Genomic DNA, 27526 nt, shown 5'->3' on the forward strand with positions numbered 1-27526 from the left:
TGACAAGCTACAGATCTCTGGCAGTACCGCACTTACACAGCCATCCACAGGCAGGGACGACACCCATTTTAGTTCAATGAATGCTTTCCAGCCACTCACAAACCAACAACAGTGAAGCTCCAGCTGACTTCCTGACTCGGGACCCCAGGCCTATACCAACTTGCCCTGGTCAAAAAGCCTGAACAGTGAAGATTATTATCCCATCCCCCCTTCCCTCAAAATTGAAGGAACACGCACCAGCTTTTGTTACTGAATAGAGTTTGTCTAAACACTTCACTTAAAACACACTGGTTAAGATAAAACATTAAACAAGTTTATTAACTACAGGAAAATAGATTTTAAGTGATTATAAGTGGCAAGTGTAAAGAGATTAAAAGTAGTTACCAAAAGAAATAAATATAAAATCGCAGTCTAAGTTCTACACACTACCAATCTTTGAATTAGCAATGTCTCAACCTGAGAGATGGTACAAGCAGGCTCCAGGTTTTCAATTCACACAGGCTGAGACTGCTTCCCCCCGTGCCCAGAATCCCCTCCCCCAGTCCAAAGTTCTTTGTCTTCCAGATGCTCTTTCAGGAGTGGAGTTGGGGGAAGAGAGAAGCCAAATGATCACTGATGACATCATTCCCCCTTTTTATAGTCTGTTTCAGTTTGCTAGAACAGTCCACACATGTGACGTGGCAGCTGCTTCCCATTGGTCAAACACACCATTGCAGTTGTGTGTCCTACAGTAAGCCTTCACTGAAAGCAATCCCTGATAGTGGAATCTTTACTTGATTGGCCATTAGCATGTCTGACTACTTCACTGTTGTACCTGAAAAGTTGGTTTAGGTGGTTCCCACCTCACAACATGTTCTAGTAGCATTTACAACAATATTTTATAACTTCATTTACTATGGCAGCACTTACAATCCAACAAGATATTAATGTTTAGCAGATCAAGACTTTTAAAATAATACTAAACAAGGCATACTTTGTAGAGAATATAGCATAATTATAAGACATTGGTGAATATAGGGGGTTTGGAGTGTTGTTTTCAGACTCAGAGTGTCACAGAATGTATATATGTAACACCCCCCTCAGTGATTTTAGTTCCTGCAGGAAATTGTTTAGCTCCCTGATTCTATTCCTGGCTCAATCACTAGCCAGCCCACAAAGACACATGAAACATTTATAAATGTAATAAATTAGTCTTTGAATATTCCATTCTTCATACAAAGCATCACATCTATCGAATAAAGGACTTTATAAACTATATAACCCTAAATAACAAACAGAAATCAATGTATGTGCATGAAAACATAGTCTAGATGCTTAGGAGATACTCTGAATGCATTTGGCATGTTTTATGCACAGGACAGTTCTGGCTGCCCAGTACCAGGTAGGGGTTGGGAAAGTGTGACATTCCTCAGGGTGCAACCTGAACTGCTGGGTCCCCTTAACTCTCCATCCCAGGGAGTTTCTCAAACTGTGGTAAGCGTACCCCTGGGGTACGCGAGACACAGGCAGGGGGTACCCAGAGAAAAATAGAGTGAAGGGGAGGCGGGTGGCAGCTGCTGACATCTGGAGAAGCCACACGGTAGCAGCCCGCTTCCCACCCTGTCACAGCTCCCAGCTGGAAGGCAGGTGGCAGCCCCCAGCTTCTGAGGAAGGTAGGTGGCAGCTCCCAGCTGGGAGGCGGGCAGCAGTCACTATAGTCCCGGGAAGCCGGGCTGCAGCCACCCGCTTTCTGCCTGGTCGCAGCTGGGAGGCAGGCAGCAGCTGCCAGCTTTCGGGGGAGGTAGGCAGCAGCCCCCCGCTTCCTGCTAGGTCTCAGCTCCCAGGTGGGAGTCCGGTGGCAGCCTCCTGTGTCTTGCGAGCTGGGCTCGCAGCTGGGTGGCAGCCACCTGCACCCTGGCTCCGAGCCAAGGGACAGCCTCCCGTGCCCCGGCTTGAAGACGGGCAGCAGTCACCTGCCCACATCCCTGGGTCCCAGTCGGTGTGGAAGCCTCCTCTGCCCCAGCTCGGATTGGGTGGCAGTTACCCACCTCCTGGGCTGGCACCCACCCACCTCCTGGGCTGGCAGCCAGGCGGCAGCCGCCTACAACTTGCCCAGGTGGGAGTCCCCCACCCCCACTCAAAACCCAGTGCCCAGAAAACTTGTCAGTTTCACTGCTCTAGCTGAGCAGATGACAGCCCCAGATTTCACCAGTTACCCTCTTTTTCTGTCTCTGTCTCTCATCCTCCTTCCCTGTCTCTCTCTCACCCCTTCCTCCTCTCAAATCTATGACAAAAAATTTGGCACGGTGCTTTATATTCCCCAGCATTGGCAGGCCACTCAGAGCCTCCTCGCTTTGGCGAACATCACCTCTAGTCCAGGTACACACTTGAGTTGCGCACCCCTCGTGTAAAGGCGGTAACCCTACCCACATTAGATCTGACATCTGGCCTTATATCCTGACATATCACGGCCTTATATTTTCAGCCCTTCTTCCAACATATGGCTCATATTAGTCTGTAAATATAAAATCCCATGGAGTGTTGGGGTACTTATTAAAATTTTCAGAAGTTAGGGGGTACTTGCTACTTAAAAGGTTGAGAAACACTGTGCTAGTGAACAGCCACCCCTCCAGGTTCTGATCACTCACAGCCACCAGCATGCAGAGTAACTCCCTGCCGAGTACATGAATGCTATGCCCAGCCATCCATGAATAGCTACAGAGTGACACCTGCACATCCTTCAGCCCCAGCCTTGCCCCCCAGAAATGTGCCTCTTGTACCATTCAGTAACCCACTGGGCCGTACAAGTTCATAAATCAATCTGCTGTTCCAACAAAGGGTAATGAATATATACCAGCCTTGTTGTCTTAAGGGGAAACTTCCCAAACACTTCAATCAAACACACTGGTTTAAATAAAACAGTAAAAGAAGTGTATTAACTAGAGAAAGATTTTAAGAGATTTACAGATGATAAGGCATAAAAGGAAGAAAAGAATGGTTATAAAAGAAATAAAAAGATAAAACCGCAATCTAATTTCTAAACTTTACCAAGGCTAATAGTTCTAAAAGCAAAATAGGTTGTCTCAACATTAGCTGCAATATATTTCATAGGCTCCTTCTTTTTTCAGACTGAGACCATGCCCCTTAGTTCAGTGTGCTTCAGGTAATTGTTGATGTCATGGGTGGTGGAGAGGGGAGGAGAGATAGCCAGAGGTCTTTTTCCCCCCTTCTTATATTCTGATCCTTTGTACTTGTAAGGTCTTTGCTGGGTCATGAGGTCAGCAGTTCCATTGCATATATGCTCTGCAAGCTGTCCTTCAACTGAATTGTAAATACTTTATTTATAGCTTTCCCTCTGCTGGAGGATGTCCGTTCAAGTAGGTAATGGATCTTTTGCATCTTACTGGCATGCTAGTGTGTCTTTGTCTTTCTGAAAATAGTCTGAGGGCATTACCCAGCACTACAGCATATTTCAGTAACAAGAGCTCATAGCTTCATATACAATGTGGATATACACACATTTTAGCAGGACAATGATGTTCAGTAGCTTATGAGTTTTTTAAATGATCTCTCACAAGGCATACTTTGTACAAAATGCATCATAACCATATAGTGAACATGGGGTACAGGGTGTCATATGGGATACAGAATTTCACAGAAAGTGTGTGCAGGGATCTTTTTCCTATCTTGCATCCCTGTAGAGGGGGCAACTCCAATCATACATTTCAGGTGAAATCGTGGCCCTTTGAAGTCAATGGGAGTTTTGCCATTGCTATATGCTAGGGAAGTCAGACTGCCGCTAGCAATGCAAGATACCCCAAAGGATGCATGTGACACCTGAGATGTCAGAAGCAAGACTCTGGCCTCAACCTCTTCCACTTTATCTGGTATTCTGATGCTAGCACCTGAGGAAGGCCTGCTGCATCCTTTTAAACTGTGCAGCAGTTGTCACTCTGTGTGCACCTCTTAGGGCCCCTAGAAACATTCACTCTGACGCTCTTCACCACATGCAGATAGCTCTGGAAACTGGTATTGGTGTGGTGCTCCTCTGCATCTCTGAAATTCATCAGAGGCTTATAAAGTCACAATCTGTCCCACCTTTTCTTACAGCTTAGTAGGCCAGGAAGAAAACAAAGACCAAGTTGAAGGGCAGTGTCTTGTGAGGTACCATAACAATTAGGATTATGTTTGGTGTTATTTAACATTTTAATTAATGATTTAAAAGGAATAAAATAGCACATTAATGAAATTCACAGTTTGTACTAGAATGAGAGGGATTGTGGACATCACAGAAGGAATAATGTAGAGGAGCCTAGGCATGCATGTACAGGGAAGTTTAGGAGAAGTGTAAGGCTGTGCCCATTTATGGATATTATGAATTTCTAAAGGAGAATTCAGTGCAGAGGCAGCATTGAGCTGTCAGAGATGAAGACTCAGAGGGGTATGGTACCATATGGAAAATAAATTTCCTTCAAGGAAGCTCATACACAGCAACAGATTTTCAGTGAGGTTTCCTGTGTACTTCTCAGGATCACCCTATCAATGAAACACCTCTCAAACATTCATGAGGATGTCTTTCTGCACAACTCTCCTGTGAAGTACAGGAGTATTATTAGCCACATTTACAGATAAGGAATTGAGGCACTGTCAGATCAAGTCTCTTGCCCAAGTTCACATAGAAAGTATGTGGCAGAGTTGGGAATTGATTCCATATCTCACGATTGCCATGCCACTGCCTCAGCCCCAAGAGCATCCTCCCTCCTTCAGCATCCTTCCTCCTTGTTCCCATTTTAGGCTCTTTTTAGCCAAATAGAGCAATATTAGAAATTAACTAGTCCCTCCCATCCGTTAAATTCTCTCCTCCCTTCAGAGTGTCCAGGGAGAGCTGATGTTAATCATCACTCACTCAACACAAATACAAAGTCAAAGGCTTTCTTTACTGTTTTACAATACGTTGCTCCTGGGCAGACAGCCCCTCAAGCAATGAGTCTCTTCAGTTTCATCACCTGCTTCCTGCTCACACAGCTGTGATTCACAATTGTCATGGAACCCTTTGGGTCCAACATTCCACTCTGATTCATTTAACAAGGGACAAATAGCCCCTCACCTGAGTTCTACTGCACTTTCACACATAATGCCCCTCAGATAAACTATCTCCTATCTACTGATGAGGGGAAATTACAACATTTTTCGGCTAAGCCTGCTGCCTGCCCTGATTCCTCTCCATTTCTGGCTTCCCTCATACACCTGGTGTTGACTCACTCCTATTTGGGGGGAAAATTTTAATGTTGGGGGTTGTTTAAAATCAAGAAAATCAATCCCTGACTGGAAGGGGATTCTGACAATGTTGGGGCTCCCAGATTCAGGAATGTTTTGTCAGCAGCCTGCCAGGCCAGCACCCATCCTACTATTCCCTGTCTAATCTACCTGATGTCACTTTTGTGGCTGTAGTCACTGCAGCTATGGCAATTGGGCAGTGAGAACAAAAAACAGCTGCACCAAAATGCTGAGATTTTGGAGGCCATCCTAAGAACTCTCCCAGAAGCCTGACGTTTAGTGGATTTGCTTGTTCTCTTACCATTTATCAGGCCCAGTCAGTCCATAATATATTAGGGAAAAGTGCAACAGTTGTCTGAGAACCTGAATCCCATTGTCATCATAGGATTCCTATAGCTCCCAAGTGACTGGTGGATCAGTTCATTATGTACCAGAATATATTAATATAAGAAATGAACTCTATGTTGGAAGGTGTTTTCAAGGTTTAACAGGAGCAGAGGCTACAGGGCCAGGCTGCAGCTTTGAACTGAACATGGCTTTCACTCACTTTTTCTGCCATTCTCCTAATTTTTTTCCCCAGGATCCTTCTTAAATGTAATCCACACCCACAGCACCATCTTCTGGCAGCCTCCATTATTGCAGCACAACAATACATTTGACATAACGCTACTATCCTCTTCTAAATAAAGACAAATATGAACTTGCTGCATTCAGTTATAAGACTAAATCTTGAAGTTTACAAGACTGTCTTTTAACACCTCTGTAAACAGAAAAATAAAGAGAGAAAAGAGGGTTTTTTTCCTATTATATCAGTCAATGATTTCCTTGAGCAGTTAATTGCTTTGCTTGCACTGAGAACTCAAGAGTCCTCAGGGAGATCTATTACCTCAATGGTTTTCAACCTGGGGTACGCAGACCCCTGAGAGTCTGCAAACTATGGCTAAGATTTCCAAAAGGGTGCACATCTCCATTTGAAAATGTTAGGGGTCCACAAATAAATAAAGGTTGAAAACCACTGTAGTATCTGATCCATAGTCACTCCAAACACACAGATTAGTGCTGGTTCCATCCTGAGCCTTCAGCTGGTGCTAGGCCAGAATCACTCTCTGCTGTCGCAATTACAGTAGGAAGAATGTCTGAGTAGCCCTTGGCTGCTTAGTTAGGGGAAGCTGTCCAGCAGTGACAGCTGAACCTACAGGGATCAGAAGTGGGATCCACAAAAATACTTAGACGCCTAAGTTTTGATTCCTCTGCGATCCACAAAACTCATGCCAAACCTTGTAGGTGCCTAACCTCAGTCAGCTCCTGTGTTTTGCAATGAGTCCCTTAGGTGGCTATGTTTCTGCCTCTAGAGGAGGAATTATAGCCACCTCCTGCTGTATGAACCAGACAGTATGGAGGGGGGAGGGAGTACCACAGTTAAGGGCTCACAGCTCATCCAGTGTGTGGGGGAGAGGTAATAGAGGTAAACCATCACCCGCAGCTCACACAGTGTGGAGGGGGACGGGAAGGGCACCACGTTCAACCCACCACCCAGAGGCTCATCGTGTGTGGGGGGAGGGGCACCACCGGTAACGCTCCACCAGTGGAGGTGAGCAGACGAGGCGGGGTGGGGGAGGAGCAGCGGAAAATCCTCGTGGCTGCCCCCTTCCGGGCACCGGAAGCCGCCACAGCCAGGAATCAGGTGGTTTAGGGTCAAGGACGAGTCCCGCCCACTCAGAAGGACAGCGCGCGCCCGGGCCCGCCCCGCCTGAGCCCCATTGGCCAGCGCGCGTGGCCCGAAGCCAATCGCATTGCCTCAGGGTCGCGGATGAGTTCGCCTTACAGCCACGTGACGGATGCCGGCTCCAGACTCTTTTCTTTGGTAGCTGCCGGCCGGCTGACCCAAGATGGAGGAGTACGCGCGAGAGCCTTGGTGAGCCGCTACCCCTGTGAGGGGCACATGAGGGCAGGGGGCGCGCGGCGGCCGTTGGGGCGGATTCTGCGCGCGCGACCGTTGCCCCTCGTCGCTGATCTTGGGAGCTGTGCTGAGTGCGGGAGCGCCAGGGTGACCTGGTTCCGCAACCCGCCCTGGCGGGCCCGTGGGCCGCTCCCCCAGCCGGGGATTACGTTGCTGGGCCGAGCCCAGCGTCCGCCCGCCCGAGCGAGCGAGGGGGGCAGGGAAGGCGTGTGCGGCCGCAGAGCGCGAGGCCTTCGTAGCCAGCGGGCTCCGAGTCCGGACCCAGGGCGTCCCGCCGGGGCCTGACAGGCAGAAGCTCCCGGGCTCAGTGCCCCGCAGGGCGACACCGCGAGGGGCCGGGGCCGGGCATGCGGCAGGGGGAGGGGCTCCTCTGCCCGCGGTGGCAGCGCGGGACGGGCTGAGGCTCCTCGCGCACGTTCAGTGACAACTTCTGCTGAGTGCAGCTGCCGCGAACGGGGGGCTGGAGAGTAACAGGGGAAATGTTGCAACTGTCACGTGCAAACCAGTGGGGCAGCCTCAGCATTGGCTGATTTACAGAATGATTGAGGCGAGTCAGGCCCAGAGAGGCTGTGGGGCGCTTGGGGGTGACCCCCAGGACATGCCGATAGGGAAGCTGGAGCAATGCGGAGAGAGCTGCCATTAAGTGGTTACATAATTGGTTAAATAACCAACAAAGAGTAACTATTCATGGACTGGTGTGGGATTGGAGGGAGGTCTCAAGTGAAGTTCCATGGGGATCTGTTCTGGGGCTAGTGTCGTGTAATATCGGTATTAATGACCTGTAGGTATTAATGTAGGTATAGAGAGCACACTGATCAGGTTTGCAGATGACACAAAGCTGGGAGGGGATTGCCAATACTTTGGAGGATAGAGCTAAAATTCAGAGGGATCTTGATAAATTGGAGAACTGCACTCCAGACAACAAAATGAAATTCAACAAAGGCAAATGTACTTAGGGAAGAAAAAACAAATGCACAAATACAGCATGGGGGAAAACTGGCTTGGCAGCAGCACTTGTGATCTGGATCCTTCTCGGAACCTCAACATGAGTGAGCAATGCAATGCTGTTGCAAAAATAAATGCAAGTTTAGATTGCATTAACAGAGGCATAGAATGAAAGTCATTGGAGGTAATAGTACCGCTTTGCTCCATGCAGGTTAGGCTTCAGCTGGAGTACTGTGTCTAGTTTTGGTTACCAATGTATGGAAAGGATGTAGAGAAACTGGAAAAGATCCAGAGGCAAGCAACAAAGATGATCAAAGGGATAACATGCAAACCATATGAGAGAAGGCAGAAGGATCTGAGTATGTTAAGAGATTAAAGGAGGCTATGACAACTGTCTTCAAATACTTTAGCCTGATCCAGTTTGGCAATTCCTAAATGTCTGTTGTTGTGAGCTTCAAGGATGCATAGTGCATAAGGGAAGCATTTAAATCTGTTTCACAAGGTGAAGCTCATAGAGTTCATTGTAAGGGAGCAAATGGGAGGGAAAATTTGTCTATGTGCATGATTGGAAAAGGAGGTTAAATCTTCCTTTGAAATAGCAGATGTTCACCACCATAGGGAGGCAGGTTGTCAAGCTATAGCCAAATCATTGGTTTGTTTTGGTATGATGTTTCTTGTGCCACTAAGTACTGTAGAACCCTGTTTATCCAAGCCTTCATCATCTGGCACTCTATTAACCAAACCTGGTGGTGGGGCTTTTGGCTGTCAGCCCTGTGCAGCGCGGGTAGCCCAACTCTTGCCACAAAAAGCTAGAGGTTTGTGTTTAGTATTAAGTAGATAAGAAGGGGAGTATGCTTTAATGCTTTTCTGGGTGGGGTCAGCTAGTTTAAAATCAACTCCGTATCTTAAAATAACTGATAGAAAGCTCTTTGCCCATTCTCCTCATTATCCAAATTTTTGATTATCCGATCTGGCCCCGGTCCAAATTAGATTGAATAAATGGGTTTCCACTGTGTGTAAGTGTGGTGTTGGTCTTGCTGGGAGGTCAGTAAGCCAGATATGACAGATGTTGTAGTTGGCAGTCTTGTTTCACTCTCATTTTCAAATAATATGGCATTAATTTTATAGGTGAATAGCCAGAAATCTTAGAGCTTTTAAAGAATTTTGGGAAACTCTGGGTACGTAAAAATTAATGTGTAATTGAGAAATCATGATAGTTTTACTGTTCTTTAGCATGGAATTCAGCACTTTAATTTGTTTTTTACTTTTTTCCTCTAGCCCTTGGCGGATAGTGGATGACTGTGGTGGTGCCTTCACAATGGGAGCCATTGGTGGAGGCATCTTCCAAGCTATCAAAGGGTTCAGAAATTCCCCAGTGGTGAGTAAAATAATTTCTTGTAGATAAACTAACAGTAGCCTTGCTTCCCTTTCCTTCCAGCAGCGAAACTTGTGGGAATGAGCTAAAGAGGAGGAAATCTCCATGAGGTTCTCTTCATGGATACCTGTCTCAGTCATTGTATTGAGAGGCAGGGCTTACCCACTGCAGAACAGAAGAATAAACCTGGTCAGTTGCCCACGATCTGCATGCATTCCAGGTCCATCTGTGTAGAAGCCTCGTGCCTCCACACTAACTCACTGCCTTCTGCATGTTCCCTGTGGCTCATACAGCTAGGGGAAGCCCCGGGGGAACTTCTTTAAGTGATGTCTTCCTGCAGGATGAGCATCACAACAATAGACTTATAGGTTCGTAGAAAATCACTGGGATTCACAAAGCCTGAGTTAGGTGCTTATGATTCTATACAATGAGTGGAGGGAGATAGGCACTTAAGAATGGGATTCACAAAAGCCAGTATGCTAGGTGAGTGTTTCCCAAACTGTGGGTTGCGGGAAGGTCCTAGATGAGTTGCTATGTCCAGGACAGTACTAACTCATCACTGGGCCTTGGCCTAGGAAGACATTGACTTCTTTTGGCCTGGAGTGTGTGTGTATAAAGAACAAGCCCACCATGTACTCACCTTGCAGTAGTGGCTCCCGTCCCTTACCTTTGGAAGTGTTGTGACGTGGTGCCTGGGATCGCAGTGCCACTCAGATTTGGTCTAGCTGCCCTTCCCTGATCAGCCAGACTGGGTGGTGCTGTGACCCACAGCGTCAGATTGTGATGCTGAGACCAGGGAGCTGGACTGAGCCCAGTGGAACAGAAGCTGTCGCTGCAGAGTGAGTGCAGGGCAGGCTTGCTCTCCTGGCCCAAAGCCGCCTCTCCACACTGGACCATGATTAGGGTTGTGGTGGAAGGTTCATATACATAATGGTGGGTTGCAAAAAAAGACAAAAAATGTTTGGGAACGTTGGGTTAGGCCACTCACTTAAGAGATGGCAGATCCCTGTTCAAATCCCTTCTCATGAAGTAGTGAGGGTACTCGAATCGGGGGGGCTTACACATTGTGAATACTCTGGTGGGCCAAAACTTACTAGACAGTTCCTCCCCCTTTGTGCCCACCTTCCTCAATCCCGGAGTTGTTGTGCTTGGAGTTAGGCATGCACTGAGCATACCTACCAAATCAGGACACGCAGGCAGGTTAGGCAGAGGAGTACTTATCTTCCTCTGGTTTGTGAATTGCACTGGCTCTTAGGCATCCAGATATCTAGAGTGAGACAGTAGTTTGCATGCTCAGAGACAGAAACTTAGGTACCTAGGACACTTACTGCAGAAACTTAGACCCCAAGATTGTTTAGGCACCTACAGGGTTTCGCAGCAGCTGAGTGGAGGTTTCATGAGTACTAGTTGTCCCAAAATCTGAGGCCTAGCTCATAGAGTTCTGTGCAGGCTAACATAAGAACAGCCATACTGGGTCAGACTAATCGACCATCTAGCTTGGTATCCTGTTTTTCAACAGAATGAACACAACGGGCAATGATCGCGTGATCCATCCCGTCATCCACTCCCAGCTTCTGGCAGTCAGAGAGTTTGGGACACCCAGAGCTTGGTGTTGCATCCGTGACCATCTTGGCTAATAGCCATCAGTGAACCTATCCTCCGTGAACTTCTCTAGTACATAATTTTGGCCCTGACAACATCCTTTGGCAATGAGTTCCACAGGTTGTCTGTGTGTTGTGTGAAGAAATATCTCCTTTTGTTTGTTTTAAACTTGCTTATTAATTTCATTGGGTGACTCATAGTTCTTGTGATATGTGAAAAAATAAATAACATTTCCTTCTTTACTTTCTCCGCAGTCAAGATTTTATAGACCTGTATCATTTCCCCTTTTAATAATCTGTTTTCCAAGATGAAAAGTCACAGACTTTTTAATCTCTCCTCAGACAGAAGCTGTTGCATATCCCTAATCATTTCTGTTGCCCTTCTCTGTACCTTTTTATTTTTTGAGATAGGGCAACCAAATCTGCACGTGGTATTCAAGATGTGGGCATACCATGGATTTATATAGAAGCATTATAATATTTTCTGTCATATTATCTATATCTTTCCTAATAGTTCCTATCATTCTGTTCACTTTTTTGACTGCCACTGCACATTGAGTGGACGTTTTCAGAAAATTATCCACAATGTCTCCAAGATCTCTTTCTTGAGTGGTAACAGCTAATTTAGACCCCATCATTTTATATATAGAGTTGGGATTGTTTTCCAGTGTGCATTACTTTGCATTTATCAGCATTGAATTTCATCTGCCCAGTCGCCCAGTTTTGTGAGATCGCTTTGAAGCACTTCGCTGCTGTCTTATCTGCAAATTATGCCACCTCACTGTTGACCCCTTTTTCAAGATCATTTATGAATATGTTGAATAGCACTGGTGCTGGTACAGATCCCTTGGAGACACCACTATTTATCTGATGCTTAGTAATAACTATATCTGGGTCTGAAAGGGTGCAATTTAATTAGTTGTAAAACTTAAATATGTTTATTTATGTTTCATTCTGATTGTCATCTTTGGTTTATTGCAGGGTGTAAACCACCGGCTGCGGGGAAGTTTGACGGCTATTAAAACCAGAGCACCACAATTGGGAGGTAACTGCAGTTTTGCACATTCATTATTTTTAAGCCTATTTTTCCAGTTTTATAAAAGAAAACTTCAAGGGAACTGAATAGCTCAAGGGATTTGGATGGGATTCAGAACTTTCACATCTAAGGACTAGATCCACAAAAGCACCTATCTGCCACTTGAGGCACTTAAGGCCAGAATGGATACTCTCAATTCCCACTCAGTTGCCATCTAACCCATCAGGTGCCTACATTTCTGCTGGTAGTGCATACATCCATCTGACACCTAGTTCACACCTAAGCCCCAGTGAGATTTCCAAAGTAGGTGTTCGTCCACCTATCTTGCCTGCGAGGACCAATCCAGTAGTTGTTCTCAGAGGCCACCTTAGAGCAAATAACTGACTAGGTGGTCATACTGCTGAAAAGGATCTGGGGGTTATAGTCTGCCAGAAATGGAATATGAGGCAACAATGAGATGTAGTTATGAAGTTATCATTCTGGTGTATCTTAACAGGAGTGATGTATGTAAAGCAAAAGAGGTAACTGTCCTGCTCGATTTGGCAGTGGTGAGGCCTCAGCTAAAATACTGTGTGTCAGTTCTGGCTGCCACACTTAACAAAAGATATGGACAAGTTGGGACAGAGTCCTGAGGCGAGCAACAAAAATGATAAAATATTTAGAAAACTGGACCTGTGAGGAAAGGTTTAAAAAAAATCCCCAAAACCTGGGTATGTTTAATCTTGAGAAAAGAAGTCTGAGGAAGGACCTGATAAGTCTTCACTTATGTTAAGGAGTGTTATAAAGAAGACGACGATCATTTCTCCATGTCTACTGAAGGTTGGGCAAGACTAGGTGACCTCTCAAGATCCCTTCTAGCTCTGCATTTCTATGATTTCCTATTGGCTATCTTAGGCGGCTCCCCACTCAGTTCGTTGGGTTTTATAAATCCCATTCTTAGGTGCCTAACTCTCCACATGTATTGCGGAGCACCTAACTTGGGGCTATGTATTTCATTAGGTGTCAGGACACCTAAAGTTAGGCACTGCAACGCTGAGCCTGAGCCCCCTTTTTGGACCTCGTCCTAACTGGTTAAATTACCTATAGTATGTTATTTTTGTGAAAGGAGTCAGGGTTCTCAGTGGACAGCTATCCAAAATCACAAAATTACTGTCCGTAATTGGTCTTTTGTTGGCTGTTTCAGTCAAGGATTTAGTCAAAATGAAGCTCTAACAACCCTATCACCCTTAAAGGTGATTCAGTAATGAGGTATACAAGAAGTTGTATTCCTTGCCTCCCTGTTGCTATTCCAACAGCAGATTGTATGTTCTGGGTAATTTTATTTTAAGAAGAAAAAAGGAAGGAAGGAATATTGACTTGCAAGGGGGAAAAATTGAAGGAAGAGAATGCATTAGTGGCAGCGGACTCCTTGAAGAGCACAGATTGATGTTCCATTCTGGAGAAGCTATTGTTGCTGCTCATCGTGCCCTTCCTAAAACAGAGGACTTAAGTCTCCTGTTTTTATTTTCAGGCATTAAGTTTTTACAAGCATGAAAGCACTTTATTTTAAAGAGGATTTCCAGAAAATTAACTCGGTAAGAAGTACATCTTACCATCTCTGAACTAGATGTTTGTTTAAAAAAAAAAAAAAATTAAATGTTTCTTTCTAGCAATCTTGCCAGTTGCAGTCTGCTGGCAGCTGCTGTACAGATAGATTAATTAAATATTAGTCATGTTTTGCAGAGGCCAAAAGCAGTATCTCAGTGGTTCAGTATCTGTCCTAGAGCATTCTTTTATGATTTATGATTATTATGTATTAGCAGGAATGTTTGTAAGCAAGACATGAGAAGTAACTCTTCCGCTCTGCACTGCTCTGATTAAGCCTCAGCTGGAGTATTGTGTCCAGTTCTGGGTGCCACATTTCAGGAAAGATGTGGACAAATTGGAGAAAGTCCAGAGAAGAGCAACAAAAATGATTAAAAGTCTAGAAAACATGACCTGTGAGGGAAGATTGAAAAAATTGGGTTTGTATAGTTTGGAGAAGAGAAGATTGAGGGGGGCACGATAACGGTTTTCAAGTACATAAAAGGTTGTTACAAGGAATAGGGAGAAAAATGTGTTCTCTTTAACCTCTGAGGATAGCACAAGAAGGGTATAAATTGAAGTCAGGGCGATTCAGGTTGGATATAAGGAAAAATTTCCTAACTGTCAGGGTATTTAAGCAGTGGAATATATTCCCTAGGGAGTTGTGGAATCTGTCACTGGAGATTTTTAAGAGCAGGTTAGACAAACACCTGTCAGGGATGGCCTAGATAATATTTAGTCCTGTCTTGAGTGCAGGGGTCTGGACTAGAAGACTCTCCAGGTCCCCTCCAGTCTGATAATTCTATGATGGTTCCATTGGCAGAAGAAGAAAAACCTTTAAACTGTTCAATTTATAGTTAAATAATAAAGTTCCACTGATCGTTAAACCAGCAATAGTAAGATGGAAACTCCTTTACTCTCACTGGTATATGGGAGGTTTTCCATTGTCTAGCACAAATCAATGAATAACATTGCCCACTTTTTTGGGCGAGGAAGGATGTTTCCTGAGTTTGTTCATGTAATGTTTTAATCTAGTTCTTGTGAGTTTGGGTATATTTTAAGGCTCAAAAGTAAGCTTCCTAAAATATTACAACACAAAACTTTATAATGTGGCTAGAGTATATCTTTGGTTAGTGGACTTTACTGTGCTTTTAAAAAAAACCTTTTTTTTTTTTTTTTTAAACAGGTAGCTTTGCAGTCTGGGGTGGTCTCTTTTCCATGATTGACTGTAGTATGGTGAAAATGAGGGGTAAAGAAGATCCATGGAACTCAATCACAAGTGGTGCCTTAACTGGAGCCATATTGGCTTCAAGAAGTAAGGAACTGTGCTCTGGGGACAATGGGTATAGAAAAGCCTGTGTCTTTGAAACTATAAATACAAAATTATTGTGTCTATAGGATCACTAAAATGTCTGACACTCATAAAGAACCTCATTTATCTTTTATGAAACTTTGGAATTCCATGTGCTTCAAAAGCAATATTAAGTCTTTTTGTTTTCTACTTTTAATTGTCTTGACTGTTTTATCAATAGTGGCTTAATACATTCAAAACCGTTATTTAAAGATCTTTTAACATGGTGGATTAGGTTTTCACTTTTAGGTTGCAATACAGCATTTAGGCCCAATTCAAGAAGTATTCTTGAAAGTCAGTGGGACATAAACATGTTATAAAGTGCTCTCCTGAATAGTTCTTCGTGTGAAAACCGGAAGTAGAGCAATTAGAGTTAGACCTTCTCAGCCATTTTTTTGTTGAGTGTACTGATGTTGACCACACTGTTTTTGTGTGTGTGTCTTAATTTGGTGGATGACAAATTAAACATGGACAATACTATTTTACATATACTAAATATATATTTTATAATAAATAGTAATATTTTAAATAGTCTAATATCTCTTAATGGTTAAATGAGTTAAATATGCCCGCAAATGACAACTTGGACTTCCATCCATTAACTACAGCACAGAATCTGGTGACTAGATGCTTTTGTGAAAACGGATGGACTTAATCATGTGCTTGAGTTTTTGATTGGTCAGTGTCAATACTATGAGGAAGCATTGTGTAGTGGTTAAAGCACAGAACTAGGAGTCAAGATCTCCCACTGATCATCTGAGACATTGGGCAAAATACTCACCCTCTTTGTGCCTTCATTTCTCCCTTTGTAAAACGAGGATAAGATTGTACAGCACCTTGCACAATGGGGTCCTGGTCAATGACTAGGGCCCTTAGGCACCACTGCAATGAAAATAATGTATAGCATCTAACTCACAAGATCATTATAAAGTGTTTTGAAGTTTGTGGATCAGGGGTGTAAAAGCTTAACTGTTTAAATGGTAATCAGCTGTTTAAAGTTTAAAGTGGGCTCAGCTCCCCATGAGCAGGGCAGCTGGACAGCTCTTGCTGGTGGGGAAGTGCAGAGCCTAGCATGGAGGAGTGGGGCAGAGGGGTAGCCGCAGCTGGGCTCATTTCAGCTCCCCATGAGTGAGAGCTGCCTAGCTACAGCTCTGCACTAATTTTTACATTCCTACCATGGATGGAAGGTGCTAGAGAGAGGCAAAGTAAAATGACTGTACTCTTAAACTGTTCCAGTACTACCTTGTTTCATCAGGGAAAGATGCGTGGTAATTATACTTTTATTTGTAATGTTAATGGCTGGCATGTCTACTTCACAATCTGATCACTGGAGTGATGGTAATTGCATTGAAAGTGATGTATCAACTGTCAATCCTGTACAGAAAGGGGTTTTTGAAAAGCAACCTGTTTTGTATTCTGACATTTTTTTTTAGATGGACCAGTTGCCATGGTTGGGTCAGCTGCTATGGGAGGAATACTTCTAGCTTTGATTGAAGGAGCTGGTATCCTATTAACAAGATTTGCCTCCGCACAATTTCCAAATGGTAGGTGTTCTACACTTCAGATTACAGTACCTCAAAATGTTTATAATACTTTCTGAGAATACAAACACTCAGGTACAACAATTTATGGGAAATGAAATGGCCAGATTCCTTTTTCAAGTTTTGAAATGCCAGGAACTTGTAAGTTCATTTTCTAAGATGTCTTTAGGGTTCTGTTTTTCTTCATTCTACATTTGTCTTCCAAATTTATAGTTATTAGATATTTTTTTAAAATCTGCATAAATACTGTAGGAGTGAATTTGTCTGTTCTTCTCTGAGTGATTGCTCATATCCATTCCATTATAGGTGAGTGCATGCCACCGTGCACGGTTCCTGGAACTTTTTTCCCCTTAGCAGATCCCGTAGGGCCGGCTCTGGTGCCCCCCTGGAGTCCCACGTGCATGCCGCAGTATATGAGGCACTGCCAGCCCTACACCCCCTCAGTTCCTTCTTTCCGCCCATGATGGTTGCTAGAACTAGCCTTGCTCTCTACAAGTACTGTTCCCTCATTTGAACTGTTGTTGTTCTAAGTAGTTTAGTTAGTTTTAAGTAGTGTTAAGTGTAGTTAGATAAGGAGTCCCTGAGGGACTTAGAGCGCCAGGCCATGCCTCGGTTGCCTGGATTTAAGCCGTGTACCTCCTGCGGGAAGGCTTTCCCGCTCAGCGACCCCTACGATTGGTGCCTTAAGTGCCTGGGGGAAGAGCACAGGAAAGATAAATGTAAGATCTGCAGGGCTTTTAAACTGCAGACTCAGAAGGACCGAGAGATCCGGTTAAAAGCCCTGTTTATAGAGGCAGCGCTCCGCCCGGCATATGAGCTGTCCCACTCCACCTCAGCACCAACCGTCACCTCGGTGCAGAGTGCACCGCTGGCACCGGGCTCTAAGCAACTAAGCAACATTCCCGGTACCAAAGAAGAGACAGCGCACAGAGTGTGGACACTCCCCTGAGCCGTCGGTACGGGCAGGGTCGAGTGCAGAGATGCACCGGCCATGGCCTGTCAAGCCTTCTCCGGTGCCTGCATCTCCGAGCAGGGAACCTCCCCCACTCCTGGAAGTGGGAGAGTGCCCCTGCCGACGCTGTCGATACCGGAGGCCTTTCAGGCGGCAAGAGCCTTGTTGGCCTTGCCTACACCACCTTCGCCCCCACCTCCTGTCGAGGGAGAAGGGGCCAGTGTCCCAGGGCAAGCCCGCGTTGGGTCATCCTGAAGGGCAGTGGAGATCCCCAGTATGGGGAGGAAGATCTCCCACCAGACGGCCACTGGGGGTAGAGCGAGGACACTCCCCAGCAGTTGCTCCAGGTGGGCATTGTCGAGCCGGCCTGCTTCGACTCAGGATGTGGAGTCTCCCTCTCAGTGCCGATGTCGGTCCCCGGCACCGGAGGCAGCACAGGCCAAGAGGTGGCACCAGTCAAGGAGACCTGCTCCAGATCACCAGCACCAAGGAGTTCGTCCACACAGAGGCGGCGCAGAGCCCAGTCACTGTCGGAGGACTTGGCACCGAGGGGTTCGCCTGCACCAAGGCAGTGTGGAACCCGGTCACCATACAAAGACCCCTCACCGCGCAGTCTCCGACGCGGAAACTGGTCGCCAGAGTCTGGCTCAGCACCGCGGAGTTCGGTGCCGGTCTCGATCACCAAAGGGTAAGCAGCACCGCAAGTCATTGGTGCCGAGACAACGCTCTGGTACCTCGTGCTCCTCGGAGCACACCTCTACTTGCTGGTACTGTTTGCGGCAACGGAGGCGGTCCTTGTTGTCCTCCAGGTCGGAGGCGTCGAGAGGACGGTCCCTGGCACTGGACAGTACTCAGGACCGAGGCTCGGGGTCCCACGGAGGACAGCCGACATCCCCACAAGGCGCCACAGCCGGCGGTGCAGTCAGCCCCAGGTTGGCTCCAGGGTCAATGGCCACAGCAATGATCTTATTGGGCCCCATGGGGCAGCCAGAGGGGATGGGGGCCACAATCCATCCTGTCAGCGGGGGTTCGGTCTGTGCCTCCGGCTCAGGAGAAGGCCCATAGACACCACTCCTCGGACAAGGAGTTGGACCCCATGGAGGGACCCTCTACGGGTGCATCCCTTTGTCAGGTGAGGGAACACCTGCAGGACACGCCTCAGCAGTCTTCTTCCTCCTCACTGGATGAGGCAGTCTCCTGGGACCATATGGCGCCACTGGAGGATTTCAGGGCGCAACAGGAACTGCTCAAGAGGGTGGCCTCTAACTTGGGGCTGGAGGTAAAGGAGTTAGAGGAGGTGGATGATACCCTCTTCGATGTACTGACAGCGGCTGCCCCAGCAAGGGTGGCCTTACCAGTCCACGATAGGGTCCTCAAACTTGTAAAGGCCTGTGGCAAACCCCTTCCTCGGTCGTCCTTACATCAAAGGTGGCCGAGAAAAAGTATTATGTGCCGGCCAAAGGGTTCGAGTACTTGTTCACCCACCTGGCCCCAGGAACCCTGGTGGTAGACGCAGCCAACCAGCGGGACAGGCAAGGTCAGCCAGGTTCCACTTCCAAGAACAAAGACAGCAAAAAGCTGGATTTGTTTGGGAGAAAAATGTATTCAATGGCAGTCCTGTCCAGTTCAGGATTGCCAACCATCAGGCCCTCCTGGGTAGATACAGTTTTAACTTAACTCCCTCAGGCGGTTTGCTGAGGCCGTGCCCCAGGACCAGGCCACAGACCATACCACCATCCTGGATGAAGGAATCACCGTGATTAGGGCAGCGCTCCAGACATCCAGTGACGCTGCTGACACGGCGGGTAGGGTCATAGCCTCTGCCATTGCCATGAAAAGGTGCTCGTGGCTGCAATCCTCGGGCCTGTTCCAGGAGGTGCAGCAATCAATTCAGGACCTCCCCTTCGATGGGTTGGTCCTATTCTCCGATCAGACCCATGTACACGCCCCAGGCTTCCAGGCGGCAGTCATGGCCCCAGGCGCAGCAGCAGCCAAGGCCTCCATCTAGGTCCTTTCAACCCTATAGAAATAGGAACAGGAATAGGGGGTTCAAAAGTAGAAATCAATCCCCCAGCTTGTCCTTTGCCCCCCAACAGGGGTCCCCCAGGGGGTCGGACAACAGTTAAATAGTTTACTCCTTCCCCACCCAACAATCCTCTCCCTACGTCCTTCAGGGACCCCTCTCACTTCAGGTGTCTATCCTCCCCAGCCATAGGCGTTTCTCCGTCTCACGGTGGCTAGCTCCCACTACCAGCTCACAGCCCTGCCCTTTGGCCTACCTGCGGCTCCAAGGGAGTTCACTGAGTGCATGCTATGCCTCATGGCATCAGCCAGGCACTGCCCACAGCTGTTAGACCCCATGACGGCCTGCATGCACATAGTGAGACTAGCTTGCCTGAGGCTCAGACCGCTTCAGGCATAGTTGACCTCGGTATATGTGCCGAGCAGCCACCCATTGGGCTGGGTGGTCACAGTTCCCCCACCCGTCCTATCCTTCCTAGACTGGTGGCAGACTCCCTGGGCAATGATGAAAGGTGTTCTGTTTGAGGAAATGGTCCTGTTGGTCACCCTAATTTCTGACGCTTCCAGATGTAGGATGGGGAGCCCGCATCAGCGCCAACCCAGGCAATCAGGGGCTCTGGTCGGGGGAGGAGAAGCTCCTGCACAGCAACGTGCCATTTGCCTAGCGTATAAGGTGTCCCGCCAATTCCAGACAGCCAGAGTGGTGCAGGTGCTGATGGACAACACTGCAGCCATGGTTTACATAGACAGGCAGGGGGGAGAGTGCCCCTCGGCCCTTTGCAATGACTCCCGGGAGTGAGGAACAACAAGGCAGATAGCCTCAGCAAGTCGTTCCTACCCTGCCATGACTGGCCGTTGCACCCAGAGGTGGTGGCGATGATCTTCCAGAAGGGGGCGTTCCCCAACTGGACCTTTCGCATTGGCCTGGAGCGCGAAGTGTCCGAGGTTCTGTTTGCTCCGGGGTCGCGTGACTGGGTGGATTTCCGACGTGTTCCTCATGAACTATTGCACCCAGACCTGGACCCCCTGCACCTCACGGCCTGGAGGCCCTGTGGCTGACAGAGGGAGAGAGAACCTGCTCAGTGCAGGCCCAACAACTCCTGCTTGGCAGCAGGAAACCTACACAGGTCGTGTATCGGGCTAAGTGGAAACGGTTTACCTCTTAGGCGGAGTCTGGGGGAGTCTGCCCAGCCTATCACCTTAACAGGCGACCCTGGAGTACCTGCTCCAGCTAAAGCTCCAGGGTCTGGCGTTGGCCTCGCTGAAGGTTCACCTGGCAGCCCTTTTGGCCTTCCATCAGCAGCTAGAGGGGAGACCACTGTTCTCCCACCCCGTGTCGATCAGGTTCCTCAAGAGGGTGGAGAGGCATCACCCGCAGGTCTGTGACCTGGGGCCTCCCTGGGATCTCAACTGGGTCCTCTCGAGACACACGGGACCCCCCTTTGAACCCCTGGCTTCATGCTCCCTGCTCATGCCTTCAGGGAAGGTAGCCTTCCTGGTGGCCATTACCTCAGCTAGGAGGGTCTCTGAGATTGGGGCCTTGACCTCGGAGCACCCTTATACAGTATTCTATAAGGATAAGATTCAGTTGAGGCCGCATCCAGCCTTCCTGGCCAAGGTGGTTTCCCATTTTCATTGTAATCAAGATATTTTTCTCCCCGTGTTTTTTTCCAAACCGCACGGTTCAGAGGAGGAGAGGAGATGGCATCTCCTCATGGATTACATCATGCATCAAGCTCTGCAACCAGGAGGCGAGGGTGTCCCTTCTGGGAACCATCACAGCATACTCAACCAGAGCTCAAGCACCATCACCCAGCAGGCGATAGAGGACATGAGATTCGGCCCAGCTGGGCTGAGGGCAGCTCACCGGAATGGACATGAGCAATCACTCGAAGAAGAAAACAAGGTTATTTACCAGTAACTGATGTTCTTTGAGATGTGTTGCTCATGTCCATTCCACATCCCATCCCCCTCCCCGCTGCTGGAGTTGGCAGAAAGAAGGGACTGAGGGGGCGTAGTGCCGGCAGTGCCTCATATACCGCAGCATGCGCGCGGGACTTCAGGGGGCCCCAGAGCCGGCCCTACGGGGTCTGCTAAGGGGCAAAAAGTTCCAGGAACCGTGCAGGGTGGTGTGCACTCATATATAATGGAATGGACATGAGCAGCACAGCTTGAAGAACATCAATTACTGGTAAGTAACCTTGTTTTATCACACCCTTTTCCCCAACTTTATCCCACTTGTATCTTTTTGTCTCCCTCTCGTCTTTCACATTATTTCACACATGGACAGGTCTGCACAACAGATCTCAGTACAGAGGTAAATTTTGTCACAAACATCCATAAGAATGGTTTTTGCCCTCCAGATAATAGTCTCTCTTCTATCATGTCAGTTTCATCAGGTCCCCAAATATGCAAGAAATGGAGATGAATGTTGTAGGCAGTAATACGATGTGGTGGTGCCTCAGAACAATCACCATATTTAGTTACATGGCATACATAAACCACTGCCACAAGTTCATGGGTGAGAATAACAATCAATTGTTGTGCAGGCCTGGTAGCAAAACTTTGGCAAATCTCCATTCATTCTTGGGGGCACAAATAGGAACAGTGGTTTTATTCTTTAATATTGTGCTGCCTTTGCAGCCTTTAGTCTGCCTGTTATGCACTGAGTCCCCTCTCTGCCAGGAATTAATAATTCTGTTTTTCCAAATGCTAGATGTAGGGTGGGGAGTAGAGAAGTACCCATCCAAGCTCAGGAGGGAACTAACAGGATGTTGGAAAAATTCAAATTAGATTCTCAGTTGATAGCACAGAGGTTCAGGAAGTTGGTCGGGTTGGAGGGTTTGAAGGACAATTGTAAAGTGTTGGGTTCTAGGAGGAATGTAGATCAGTTCTAGGGCTCCAAAGGGAGGAGAAGGAATCAGGTATGTATTTGAAGAGTGCAAAATGCAGAAATATATGATTGTTCACCGAATCAGGTTCCCTGTCTATTTTTGCTGCCTCCGGCCCAAACAGAAATTCCACATCTATGCTGGCACAAAGTGTAAATGTTTTTTTAGTTAATAAGATGCTTTGTGCATTTCCAAGAAAATGAAGGCTCATGTCCCTGATAATTAACATGCAGCATCAAAACACAAATGAAATTAATTTGGGACGTTTTTCCTGTTTGGTTGCAGACTGACACAGACAACAGTGTATGTTTTAAAGGCTCTTTCCTACTGGAAGGGAGCTAGAAACAACAATTTCAAGGCAGAGATTGGGAATTTAATGTGAGGACCCCAAATCTTTTATTTCAGTGACTGTGGAGAACCACTTTCCCTGATAATACTCTGACACTGCATGGTATTCCAGACCCCCTATTTTACACCTGGTCTCTGCCACCTCATTATTAGGAATATAGATAGCATTCCTAGATATATTTGGCCCGTGTTCTTATACTGAATAATTTTCAGAGGAAGAGCAGCCTAATGTTTATGGCAACAGGAATAGAAGTCCATTCTTATTTCTTCCTCTGATTCACAGGATCAAATCGGTTAACCTGTCTGCCTCAGTTGTCTCATCTGTAGAATGGGGATAATACTCATAGACCATTATGATGCTAAAGTATTGTGGCAAGGACCATTAACTTTACAAATAGAAAATTTCAGGATTTTTTTTTTTCTCAACTATAATAGCTAGAGACTACCTCTGTTAAATAAAATGCAATCTGAAATAAAATGCAGGTGCAGCCTGAGCAGGGAGGAGTTAATTTAATGATTTCTAAGTAGTCTGTGAAATCATGACTTACACAGGGCCTTAGGTATATTGCATTAAGTAATCCACTAATTCCTGCTGAGCCATATTTCAGCTTTTTGTTCTGTGGCATTCTGATTAGTCTGTCCAAATTATCATAGCTTTTCCTCTTTTAACCAGAATTGTTTTGTAAATCATGTGTAAGTTATTAGTGAAGGAGTACTATCTGTTGTTACATTTCATTAAAACCTGTCCTATGCTGCAGGGGCCTAAATAGTAAAAATGCATATCTAGTGGTGAGATGAGAGTCCTGGAAGTCAGGGCTCCATTGTAGTATTCATTTATCTCCACTGGCTGACTGGTATTGGGCAAAGTGCCTGAATCCATTGAAAGTAGGTGGGATTTAGGCTTCTAAATCATGCAAGTAATTCTGAAAATCTTTCCGTTCATTTCTCTGTCCCTCTTAGTCCATATCTGGGGATGAAAACACTTAATCTGCCTTGCCAGGAGTGAGGTTTTATTTGTTAGTGTGTAAAGCTCTTAATTTCTTTGAATGAAAGAGACTGTGTAAATGGAAAGCCTTCTTTATTCTTAGTCCTGCTAATTCAGAAAGGATTTATATAACAAGATAATACTTTGAAAGTGTATCTTACTACTTTTGTAATAGATCCCTGTCCTACTAATCTTTCTTTTGTAACATAATAATAAAAACGGCCATACTAGGTCAGACCAATGGTGTATCTAGCCCAGTAATCCTGTCTTCTGACAGTGGCCAATGCCAGGTGCTTCAGAAGGAATAAACAGGACAGGTAATCAGCAAGTGATCCATCCCGTCTACCATTCCCAACGTCTGGCAAACAGAGGCTAGGGACACTTCAGAGCATGGTTTTGCATTGCTGCCCATCCTAGCTAATAGATCCTTCAGTGGCTATCTCCATGAATTTACCTACTTCTTTTTTTAATCCTGTTATAGTCTTTTGCCTTATTAATTATTTTCTCCCCTTTTTTACAGGCCCTCAATTTGCAGATGATCCCTCCCAGTTGCAGCCCTCCCCATTTGGAGATTACAGGCAATATCAGTGATTACATTATTCTACTGTTTCATATTGTACATGTGAGCTGTAATTTATAAAATGCTGGAAGAACAAGATGCAGTATGTTTTAAAACCTTAAGTTGGAAATGTATGGTAGACCACTTTGTGCAAACTATGGCAAGAGGACACTTAGGCCTGGTCTACACTGCTGTGCCGGGTCAACAAGAGATATGCATTCTACGGTACGTAGCTTCCGTATCCCCCATCGAGTTATTTACTCTCTCTTACCACGGTGTCTTCACTTTGCTGCGCCGACGGGAAATGCCTTCCAGTCAACGCAGCGTTACTCTTTTCCAGGAAGGTGAAGTTACTGTGTCGAAGGGAGAGCACTTCTGGGATCGATTGAGCGGGTCTCCACTGGCAGCTCAATCAATCCTGCTGCATCGATCCGTGGAGCCCGACACAGCAGAATCAGTCTAGACATACCCTTAGTACTTTTTCACTGTAAAGATACACAAGAACTTACAGAAGATTATAAATGTATTTATTCACCAGAGGATTCCATTGTTGTAAAGTTGATATGTCTGACATAACACGTTCAGGCTTAAGATGAGGACCAAACAGAGTGCTGTAATACTTTGGATATGGAATGAAATAAATTTCCTTGGGGACTGCTCTGTAGTGTGGTATGAAGCATTATTGTTACCATTAACAATAAAATCATCTAGAATTTATGTTCTCTCTTCACAATCACTTTCACATTTAGGTCACAATACGAAGCATTTTTGTTTATTTTAAGAAAATGGATTTATCTACATGAGTTCCAGTCAACACTCCTGAGGTGAATATTGGGGGGGGATATTGTGTGTTGAACCAATGAAGAATAATACATTTTTGTAACTATCCTTTGTGCTACATAAAGTATTTCTCCCCACCCAAATTAAATCCCAATTGTAAGTAAAATATCTTGCTTATAAAAGGTGCCTGTTCCAGAATTGTCTGTCCTACAGGGCTACTCTCCCTTGATTCCTAACCACCTGAAACCTTATTCTTAGTGTTACTGGTGTGTAATGCTCAAGATACTTTAGAAGGGAAATTCTGTATTGATGAGAGTGTCGTTTGAATTAATAAAAAGTTACTGATTCAGGTGCAGTTAGAAAGATTTTTCTTGTTTATGAACATGGGCCAGGAACTAATTAGAGCAGAACCTCAGTGATTTGAATGCTTATAATATACAAAAATGTTTGCCTTACCCCGCTGCTCAAAGATGTGATGTTAATATATTTTACAGTCTGAGATCTCAAGGACTTCCATTATTTTTACAAAACTGTTTTACCATACTAGTGTATGAAATAGCATCATAAATAATTAAAATGACCCTACATCTGTGTGTGGTTGGGGGGGAATGAAATACTCAGTTTTCTGGTGCAGTACCCTTAAATGTTGAAACTTTAGTTAGTAATTTTCAAATGTAGCTTGCACACTGGGCCTCCTCCTGTCCTTAATAGGAATCAGTGAGGGTCTGTTGTTGCTTACAGCTCATTTTAACAGGAAAATATAAATACATAATGTCCATAATGCATATTTTAACTCTTCGTGGCCTGGTTGGGAGCCTGAGCTTTGAAATGGGTCATTTAAAAGGATTGGAACAAATGCTATGCGTAAATAACCACTGTGTGTTGTCAGCCATATCTTCTTTGTGAGTTGGTACTAGCAAGTGATCATGCTTGCTTAAAGAGAAAAAAGAATGTCAGATAATTACAATGTATTGAAAGATGCTCATGTACAAAATGGAAAAAAAATCAATTTACAATAAATATTTTTAGTGCACATACCAAATATGTACAGTGTAAGATATATTCTGAATTTTAAAAACACCTTACTCTTTAACTGAGCTTTGTGATTGTCCGTTGTGCAAAACACAAAAGGTTTATTTTTGATAAAGTCAGACAGCAACTAAAGTTGGACTGAGAACTCATTCCCAATATACTAAAGTTTTTTGCTGACTGAGGCCATAGCAAAGATGGTTAATGCTTCATGAACCGGCCCCTCACTGCCCCCTGACAGTAGGTGGTGGCGGTAGTAGGAGGAGTACCATCCTTCCTGAGGGAGCATGGCTTCATTCCCACTGGGAATAATGATGATAGTGGCCTCCTTTTTGAAGAGCAACTTGTGACCTCAGTCCCAGTGAGAATAATCTATGTGTTAGAGAGCGGTTCTTGGACATTTTCTCTGAAGATTTTATGTACCCACTGCTGCTGAAGGAGAAACTCCTAGTTATGAAGAATAATGGCAAAAACTAACCTTTAACACTTCATAAATAAAAACCAACCAAACTGAAAATCCATTAGGGTAGAGCTACCCAACAGGGAGCACGGTGTACTGGGCACTGCTTGACATAAAGCACCCAGATGAATCAGGCTCTAAAAGTTAAAATTGTATAAAATTGACTTAAGGTGGATGTTTCTAATGATCTGAAGTTATATCCTAGGGTAGAATTCTCTGTGGGTCTCTTGATTACTGTCCCATATGTAAACAATTTAATAATTAAAAACAGGAAACTCCCTATCAGCTGTTGTGTCTCTGCCTTAACTCCACTCATCACTTTTTTAATGTAAAAAAAACCTTCCAGGGATTCATGTGATCTTTTAGTCTGACATGCTGCACAAAACGGCCACAGAATTTCACCGTTATTTCTGCATCAAGCCATAACTTCTGGGTTGAACTAAAGTGTATCATAAAAAAGACATTCAATCTTGGTTTAAAATAGAGAAGGGCAATTTTAAGACAATAGCTGGTCACTTGAGAGGCCACAGGCTGTGAGGTGGGAGGGGTGGGGCGGGTCCTGCCTGGGAGGCAATGGGTTGTGGGGATTTAAGAGTGCGCTCCTGTTCCATTGGCTCTTTCCGCAGCCTCACAAAATGCATATCTGCTCACAGATGGGCCCTCCCCTTCCGGGCCCTCATGCCACCAAATCGCCTGCCCCAAGCTGGGCTGTGGTGGGCCAAATAAAATGAGCTGGTGGTAGTTGCCTGTTCTTTATTTAAAGAGTTCAAGTGATGGAAAATCCACTACATCTTTCAATAATTTGTTAGTGTTTAACTAGCCTCACTGTTAAAAATTTGCTCCTTATTTCCAGCATGAATTTATCAACTTTC

The 27526-nt window shown here is 45.7% G+C and overlaps 2 protein-coding genes across 2 annotated transcripts in view; one reads left to right on the forward strand and one right to left on the reverse strand.

Moving 5' to 3' along the window:
- Positions 1-7091: 7091 nt before the first annotated feature.
- Positions 7092-26399, forward strand: TIMM17A (translocase of inner mitochondrial membrane 17A). The gene is made up of 6 exons (XM_067531910.1): positions 7092-7171; positions 9440-9539; positions 12119-12182; positions 14923-15051; positions 16521-16631; positions 24347-26399. The coding sequence occupies exons 1-6, from the start codon at positions 7146-7148 to the stop codon at positions 24415-24417; spliced, it is 501 nt and encodes a 166-aa protein (XP_067388011.1). The 5' UTR covers positions 7092-7145; the 3' UTR covers positions 24418-26399.
- LOC137142504 (mitochondrial import inner membrane translocase subunit Tim17-A) overlaps positions 18458-27526 on the reverse strand; it is a 29259-nt gene continuing 20190 nt past the window's right edge. Inside the window, exon 6 of the mRNA XM_067531907.1 lies at positions 18458-19600. Within this exon, the coding sequence (XP_067388008.1) occupies positions 19548-19600 (53 nt within the window). The 3' untranslated portion in view covers positions 18458-19547. The remainder of the gene's footprint in view (positions 19601-27526) is intronic.

Source organism: Emydura macquarii, unplaced genomic scaffold (assembly GCF_026122565.2).
Source record: "Emydura macquarii macquarii isolate MOO-44397 ecotype Brisbane River unplaced genomic scaffold, CSIRO-AGI_Emac_v2 contig_3220, whole genome shotgun sequence".
NCBI classification, from domain to species: domain Eukaryota; kingdom Metazoa; phylum Chordata; order Testudines; family Chelidae; genus Emydura; species Emydura macquarii.

Excerpts from the sequence above, each read along its gene's own strand:
- TIMM17A (XM_067531910.1), top strand. The coding sequence starts at position 7,146 with ATGGAGGAGTACGCGCGAGAGCCTTG. Across the intron at positions 12,183-14,922 it reads CAGAGCACCACAATTGGGAG|GTAGCTTTGCAGTCTGGGGT; the intron begins GTAACTGCAGTT and ends TTTTTTAAACAG. Across the intron at positions 16,632-24,346 it reads CTCCGCACAATTTCCAAATG|GCCCTCAATTTGCAGATGAT; the intron begins GTAGGTGTTCTA and ends CCTTTTTTACAG.